General features: G+C 32.4%; 1 protein-coding gene across 13 annotated transcripts in view; it reads left to right on the plus strand.

Moving 5' to 3' along the window:
- The window catches only part of Kansl1l (KAT8 regulatory NSL complex subunit 1 like), a 121415-nt gene that overhangs the window by 101640 nt on the left and 10747 nt on the right, over window positions 1-9028 (plus strand). For 7 of the 13 annotated variants that reach the window (XM_076931738.1, XM_076931726.1, XM_034497331.2 and 4 more), the window contains 6 exons: window positions 1952-2080; window positions 3914-4035; window positions 4735-4859; window positions 6157-6211; window positions 7455-7567; window positions 8854-9022. In XM_076931738.1, coding sequence (XP_076787853.1) covers window positions 1952-2080; window positions 3914-4035; window positions 4735-4859; window positions 6157-6211; window positions 7455-7567; window positions 8854-9022 — 713 coding nt within the window. The remainder of the gene's footprint in view (window positions 1-1951; window positions 2081-3913; window positions 4036-4734; window positions 4860-6156; window positions 6212-7454; window positions 7568-8853; window positions 9023-9028) is intronic. The other 6 variants (XM_076931731.1, XM_076931733.1, XM_076931734.1 and 3 more) reach the window with 3 other exon arrangements.

The following is a 9028-nucleotide window of genomic DNA, read 5'->3' on the forward strand; positions in this document are numbered from 1 at the left end:
CACTGATGTAAACTTCCTGTCCATTAGTGACGCTGTGTAGGTACGTGAAGATTGTTCTTGTCATCTCCTTCTAACATTGTTCCTTTTGTTGGATGGAAGGGAATTTTAATGTCTTAAGAATTTTGCTATTTTTCCTGGTCATTATTTTCTCATATCCAGTTTCACTAATCTACATTTTTAAAAAAACTAATCTACATTTAAAAAAATCTGTATGGCATTGAAATGAATTCTTTGAAATCTGAAGATTAATATAAGCAATTCAGGAAAAATTCAGAATTCTTCCTTCAAATGTTCTTCTTTGTTTACTGTTCTCTCATATTTCATTTCCTTTTCTTCATTCTGTTCTTACAACTGGACAAGCTTTCCAGCCCAAATTTTTATTTTCTAGCTGTGGTTATTTCATTATATGACTCTAGTCATTAAGTTAAAATCTGAAAGATTATATATTACATTTCTGAGATTTCTCTGGAGAAGCTTCCAGGATTCTTTCTCTTCATTGTTTTAGAGATCTATTAACCTATAGCTAGGGAACACTCCAAAACTATTTCTTAAGGTAGTTTGTTCACTTCTAGATTGTTATTTATGATGTCAGTACTAAAGATTTTAGGAGTTTGTATACTCACATTTGAAGCTGATATTTATGGCCAGGATTGTTCTACTATTTACAGTTAGTGAAAAAAGCAGAGATTTGGACTCAACGCTATTTTCAGATTGTAGTTGGGAAAACAAAGAATATTTCAAGTGGGGGCATGATAGGGACTTTACCTTAACTATTCATTTCTCTCTATATCTGGTTATCTGAGTGACACAGAACCTCTGAGAGTAGACTAGCCTGGGTGAGATCTGTCCTGGCTATCTCAATCTACTAGCTGCTGCACATCAGCTTTCTGTTGCCATTTTTATTTTCTTGTAGGTCTAAAAAAATGGATACCGATCACATTTTCAAGGCAATCCTTTTCCCTTGCTTTGGCTTTCTTCCTCTAAATTCCACAAGATGTCTGGCAGAGATTCTTTGTAAACTCTGATTCATATTCTTTTTTTTTTGCTGACAAATGTGTGTACCTATGCATAAGCCAATCTATAAGGAACCTGGACTGTTACTTGTAGGGTGATCTGCTATCTTACGACTGGATTCCTGGTAACTGTTGTTAGCCTGTGACTTCTATTTTGCCCTTAGTGTATATTGACATTTGAGTCAACATAGTTTTTCTATTTCATTTCTACATTTCCAAACCTTTATCCCTTTTCCCAAAAGGAGCCAATATACTCATCACTAGACCAATACTTGAGTTAGAAGGTTCCGATACACAACACTCATGATAAAGCTAACATTTATGGCACATTTTCCATGAGAGACACCTATTTCAGTAATTGCTTTATTGAATCATCATAGTCTCAAGAAAGCTGCTATTATACAGATATTAAAGAAACTGAGGCACAGATATCAACTTAAAAGTATTTAAAATTCAGGTTTTTAAAGTACCAGTGGTACTCATCATAGTGGAATGAAGTAAGGTTCTTGCTTTCACAGTCCATGTCTCAAGACCATGTTGAAGCTCACTGGGTGCTGAAGTGTGCACACATTTAAGGATAACAACTTCAGTATTTAAATTGGCATTCAGCCAAGATTCACAGATCTAAACCAATGCTCACTGATTTTCAAGACATTGAAAACATAGAACCTTCTTTTTATCCACTTACAAATAAGTAAAAATAAAAATGGAAATTAGACATTTCATGCAGATATTTTTGGGGAATGCTAATAATTTCATTTATTTTTAGTTTAAAAACTATCCTTCTCTTGGTAATTGAGTTTTTATTTCATCCCATGTAATTTTGAACTAATAAATTAAGAATTCCAACATTTTAAACAGAAACATATTAGCATGTTCACTGTGTCTGTTGAAGGACAAAAACTTCACACCACCTTTTTTTTTTTCATTTGTTTTAGTACAAGGCACTTCTCTGAATCAGTGGAGAAATGGATATTCACCTATATGTAAGCCTCAAGTAAGGTCACAATCATCTGCACAACTATTACAGGGAAGAAAAAAAAGACATTTAAGTGAAACAGCATTAGGTAGGTTAAAATGAAGGTGTGACCATTAGTTTAATATTGAAAATAAAGAAAAAATTATTCTTCAAAGAACCTTTGTCTTGTGAAATTTATAATCTAGACAGTCACTACCTACTTAAAACACCTGTGTCCCCATGAGTATAGCCATGTGCTTAATCTGAATTGGTTGGTAAGCTGGGTAACTGTCTACTTTATGGCAATTAATTATTTGTTTCCCATTTTCTGATTACCTGCCTTCAGTGAGCTGTCATCTGTACTGAATTGAGTCTCCAAGGTTATATTAGATTCAGACTAGGACAGTTCTCTGATAGGAATTTATGAACATTACTAAATGTCTTAGATTTTGAGAAAGTGGTCAGGATTCAACCAAGGAACTTCAATGGACTCTTTTCAATTCTCCTTAGGAGTCTCTCCATTTACATTAAAAGATGAACAAGATCTAACACTTGAAAATAGAGCTGTTCTAATAATATTAAGTTGATTTGTTGTAGAAACTTTAGAGATGACAGTTATTATAGTTGTTAAAAACAGCAAAATATATTTTGAAGAGAAAGTAATCTGTGTACATTTGGTTCCTCCTCATTGTCCTAGTGAATATAACATCATATTCATTAGTCAAATTTTTCCCAGGTGTAATATTTCAATAACATGGACAAACTTAATAAATTAGAAAACAATTACATTCAAAATGTACCAATTCATAGTTTTATACAATGAATCTACACAGTATTCTAGAATATCTAGTTTCACTTTCAAAATGGACTTATAATCAGTACAATCTTATTCAAACATATTGTGGCAGAAAATGAACAAGCTCTCAAGCATCTAGAGATTTTGTTTGTCACTTAAGAGCAGACAAGCAAGGATCACATGGGGAAAATGATAAACTCTTAACAACAGTCTGGGAAATATAGATTAGCTAAACAAAAATGTATGATATATACAAATTTAATAGATATAAGGGTATTATTAAAAAAAAATCAATAAAATAAGTAGAGAAGGCATCCCCCTAACAAGACATTGCCCTAATAAATGAATTCTTCTAGGAAAAGAGAAAACTGGAAGGCAATTAACTAATTTCTATATGTAAATTTTGATTTGAAGAAAATACCATAAAGAATATTGTTTTACAACTGAAATGTAAATATGGATGTGGTCCTATTACATTTTACATTATAAAGAAAATACTTTTTAGGCAATTCATAGTGAAGTAATACAGATGATAACATTAAATGAGTGAACAGAAATAAAACTGTACTCACAAGTAGGAAAAAAGCAGAACTTAACAGAAAAACACATACTAGTAAGAGTAGATATCAAATATTGTGAAAAATGAATTTCATTAATTATTAAGCATCATTGGATGCTTTATCAAATGAATAATAAAACCTCAGAACCTTTTGAAATTACTAAAATTGATTAAATGAAATTCAATAAAAGTAAAAACTCATATGGTCAACTTGAGTAAATCTCACACAAAGTAAGACAGGCAAAAATAAAAAAATAAAAAAAATGGAACAGGAAACCTAAGGTCATTCTTGACACTATAGCCTCAATAGAGTGCCTAAAAAACAAAAATAAGATAATGACAACAGAAGATTACTCAAGGAACAATAATACAAAACATACTAGGCAGAAAGCACCAAGGCCCCAGAAAATAGAAATACTTGCTAGAAAAATATAGCAGAGATGCTTGTTTTATAATTTTCTTCTGTTTTCTGATTATGTCTTTAAAAACTAGCAAATAAAAACAAAGTTTAATTACCTCTCACTTATTTGGGAAAATAACACATGGTTATTTTTAACATGTGACATTCTGAAGGGTTCTTTCCACAGCAGGAGAAAGAACTAGATTTGAAGAATTTGCTTTCCAACGTTCAGAACCAGGATCTCATTGCACTTTTACTGCTGTCTCTAATGCCAATGTTACATCAAGAACCCAGAGTTCATCCGCACAAGTAGGTTGTTTTTAAAACTTTGTACAGTAAATTCTATAATAGTTTTAACAGAATTTAAAAAAAAAAAAACTGATAAAAAAACTGTCGGATTATTTTGCTAATCCATGCCAGACTTAATTTACTAGTAGGTTTTAGAACTGTCTCATTAGAAAATAGTAATGGTTAAATAAAACATTTTTACTTGGAAGCTAGCAACTTATTAATCTTTGTTTATAGATTCTACTTTTGTTAAAGACTTATGACCATGTCTATCATCCAAAGCCAAACACAGTTTCTTGCTAATGAGCATATGGGGTTTGTGTTGTTCTTAAACTATTTTATTTTCATGTTTTGCCTGGACAGTAGAGAGATCACAGGGATGAAAGTTTAGATGGGGAGTCTGAACCAGGAGCACATACATGAAGATCTGTAGCAGCCAACTTCACTCAGGAGCTCCCCAAATTTCATGGTCTTTCAAATAATTGTATGTGTTTTTACACAAAATAAACATTACATATGTTTAAAAAAAAGTCTATGTTACAAAAGATAAGTTCTCTTAATAGGCTTTCTTAGCATTTTATAATTAGATTTCATAACAATGAATTTACAAAACTTATGTCACAGCTATACTACATACTATTTTTATATAACTAATGAAAGAATATCACCACAAATAACTAAAACACTACTGTAAATTAATACAATAATTCTGTGTTGCAGAACACTGCACGACGGAGGTTAAGAAGTGAGAGCTCTTACGATATAGATAACATTGTGATTCCCATGTCATTAGTGGCACCTGCTAAATTAGAGAAACTCCAGTATAAAGAAATACTTACTCCACGGTACGTACACTTACGTGTTTCCTTTCTTCCTTCTTTAGTAAATTTAAATTCAGAGTCAAGTTATAACTAAGAGCAGAATGATCCCCCTTCCCTATTTGCACAAAAGGAAGATGGTAAAAGAAGACTTTACATTAAACCAAATGATCTTAGTATTCAAAATAGATTTTATCTATTGTGTATAGATAAAATTGATTTCATCTATTATGTGTGTTTACCAGCATGGTACTTTAGCCATGTAAAAACTACTACAACAAACAGTCCTTACCTTTTATGAAAGAGATATACTTGCCTGCAGGGAATTCAAAGAAAGCAACTATATTTGCATGTGTATTCGCATTGTTAAGACAGTAATGCTTGTGAACAAAAATAAGTTTCTAATTTATTTCTAATTCAGCAATAAAAAAATTAAATACAAAGATAAAAGGGAATGTCTAGAAAAATAATCCATGAAGGTAAAAATGGTTACACAGACACAATTATGAAAGGCCTAGTCAGACATGGAGGTTTGAAATAGTCAAGAAGGCTGAGCTAGAGAAAAACCAGATTACAGCACTCCTTGAATCCATGCATAGATCTGTGTCCATTTGCAATGAAGGCAGACATGTTTTATAGCAACAGTGAAAGCAGTCTCTTGTAAATATAAGATATAAATATGGCACTAGGAAATAGAAAACACTGGAGATGAACACAGCTAGGTCCCAACCATATTCTATCCATGGCATCCATCTCCATGTTATTTCCATCAGGTCACTTTCTACTTCATAGTTAATCTGAGAAATAAGCCTGGCAGTCTATTAGGCACTGTAGTTACACATATACAGGATTGGCATTTTCTAGAACAAGGAATATCGTTACAGTGTTCCATAGCAATATTTTCAACCTACACTGGAAAATTCTGTGAGCCAGGTGTTAAGCAGCTCACATAATTCCAAAGGGAGCATGACACATATTTCCATACCAAAGAAAACTGGAAAATACTATAAATCAGGTTAGATTTCTCCTCATTTTTGCTCAAGGCAGTTTATTAGATTACCACTAAGTTAATTCAAGCCAGCACATAATTACAAAATGCAACTATATAGAAGATACTATTCACTGTAAGGTATAAACATTAATCTTCTATTTTCTTTTTATAAAAGTATTGTTTTTCTCTTTAAAATGACAAACTATTAAAATGCAACCATTTGATTTATGGAAGTTACAAGGAAATAAACCCCTAGTGTATTTAGTTATGTATAGAAAATAAAATTGCTTATTTGGATGAAAGCTGTTTGAAATTCTCTTGTATTTTCAACAGCTGGAGGATGGTTGTTCTTCAGCCCCTTGATGAATATAATTTAAACAAAGAAGAGGTAAGCTGCCTTATGTTTAATGGGATAATTGCACCTTCTATATTAAAAAGCTTTAATCATTTAATATTTAAATATCTAAAAGAAAATATAAAACATGAATTTTCTGAGAATTTTTTCAGAAAAAAATAGTAATTTTGAAAAAGTTTTGAAAATTTCTTTGTAAATTGACTACAAGTAATGTAGAGCTTAGTGTATCTCCCAAACCAATGGACAATGTGGTACATATATAGTGCTAATACCAAGAGTCAAGGATAGTCCTAGCAATAATTAAATATTAATGCTTCTGTGGTAATATATATATATGTATACATATATATATATGTATATATATTATATTACTACAGAATGATATATATTATATTATTACTATTATATTACACATATTACATATAATCATATATATGTATGTACATACACACATATATATATAATATAAAATGATGGGACAAAGCACTAATAATAAATATTGTCACAGTATTTCAGATCAGGCTGTGAATTGTATAAGGAGCTGCCTTTTCAGATTCTTGGATACAGAAATTATTGGTAAAGGATTCTGAACTTGTATAGATTACATTACATTAACAACAATGGCAGAAATCAAAACATAGTGTATGAAACTCTAAACTCTCAAAGAACTAATGAAAAAAAGAACAGTTAGAGGGGAAATACTATATAACAGCTGATTCCAGCTTTAGATGAAAATTAGAATTTTAGTATCTTACTGTTAATGCACTTTGCTTTTCATTGCACTAGTGCTAAGTCAAAATGATGATTGCCAGGAGAAATTCCCCAGAGTTACCCAGTTCAAACCCCAGATAAGTCAGTAACTGAATACTGATTTACCTCAATCAGTTTTACTTTTTTTGACATTAACATTTTCTCAGAACACTGTATACTTCATAAAAGATAATCCATAATTACTCAATAGAATAAATAAAGTGTAACACTACATTTTTATAGATTGGGCAAGACAGCACATACCTGCAATCTGTACACTCCAGATTAAGGTAAGAAGAGTGCATATTCAAAACTAGCTTGAGCTACATAGCAAGATTCTGTCCCCAAACAAGAAAAGCTCAAACAAAACAAAACAATTCCATAAGGTGTGGCAAATGGAGAGCACTGTGAACCCATCTGTAATCTAGGTATATATTAAAACACAGGCCAAGAACAGGCTGCTTAAACAGCTTCCTGCTCACAGAGACTAACTATCTGAACCTGCTCTGTTTCCAAATCTTACCAGATAGAAGATCTTTCTGATGAAGTCTTCTCCCTACGACACAGAAAATATGAAGAGAGAGAGCAAGCTAGGTGGTCACTCTGGGAGCAAAGCAAATGGCATAGAAGAAATAACAGGCAAGTATTTTAAGTTTAAAACATCAAAGCCATAATATATGAGGAATGAACAGAAGCTAGCCATAAAGCTTGAGAAAGACCACTAAGAAGGAAAACAGAATATACAGTATCAGCTGTTGCATGTAGTGGCATCTGCATATGCAAACTTACACTCAAAAAACTATCTGGGAAATTATATATCAGTTTCATGCTGCTAGCCACAGTGTCATTATTGTTTATATTACTTACCTAGCAAGGACAGGAACATTCTTTCTATATAAAGTATGTCATTTTTTTTTTTTTTACAGGAATGATGGTACTTGCCAGTAATTAGGAGGCTGAGGCAGGGGCTTTCCAGTTTAAGGCCAGGATAGATTACACAGTGGGGACCTCTTCTCCAAAGCCTCAAAGCCAGTTATCTCCATGTCCTTTAGATGGTGAGCAGCACTAGGGCGGGCACTTACATAATTCATTTTAGCAAACATCTCAAAAATAATACTATGCAAAGTCCTTGAGAAATTTTATTTTAGTATAGAAGGCAAACAGTTCATGAGACTTTTAAAAATATAAATATTTGATATAAGCATATATCCAGAGTTTCACACTCAGGAGTCTGAGGCAGGAGGATAATAAGTCAGAACATTTGTTGTAGAGCGAAATTCTGTCTTAAAAAAACAGAAACAAGCCCATAGATAGACTTTCAGGGAGAATATGACAGTTAGTAATTACCTATTTGAGAATACCTCTAGTGTTTTTGCAGTTATATTTCATTATTTTTAGTATGCTAAAATATATATATTTTAAAAATATATTAATATATTTTTAATATATCCACAACTAAAAAAGTGAGTTCATGTAAAATGTAGTAGTCTCTTAACTTAATCTTTCAATTAGCTCAATAACTAAAGTCCTTTCTCTGCTTAGATGCTCAGATGTACTGTAAATGTTGAAAGAGTTCTAATATAAGTCAGACTCTAGAATTGCTGTTCTTTTACACATCCTAGAAACACAACTTCCCAGAAATACAAAGATGTGACTTGTGGATTTCATGTATGATATAAAAATAATTACAGAATAACTTGAGAATTCAGAACTGTAAAAGTCAAGCACATGGCCTTTTCTGTCTTTTAAAAATAAAATAACATGTGATAGAGTGCTTAGTGACAATGAAGTGCTGTGTTTAAACCTTGGATAGAACCTTTCCTAAAGACAACACTAGGAAGATCATCAGATGGCTGTGGGGAGAAATGCTGAGAAAAAGCAGTACTGACCTAGTGATACTCTTTGTTCATTTATTTCCCTGCTAGGGCTTACAGTAAAAATGCGGAAGGGCAGGACTTGGTTCTGAAGGAACACTCCGGTGAACTTGGCAGTGCTCAGCAAGGGACCGCAGAAAGTCCCTGTGAGCTCCCAGCAGAAAGCCACAGTCTGTGTGCTCAAGACTCCCTTTCTTTAAATGATGGTCAAGAAGTCAAGGTAAGC

The sequence above is a fragment of the Arvicanthis niloticus genome, chromosome 3 (assembly GCF_011762505.2).
Source record: "Arvicanthis niloticus isolate mArvNil1 chromosome 3, mArvNil1.pat.X, whole genome shotgun sequence".
Classification (NCBI taxonomy): Eukaryota; Metazoa; Chordata; class Mammalia; order Rodentia; family Muridae; genus Arvicanthis; species Arvicanthis niloticus.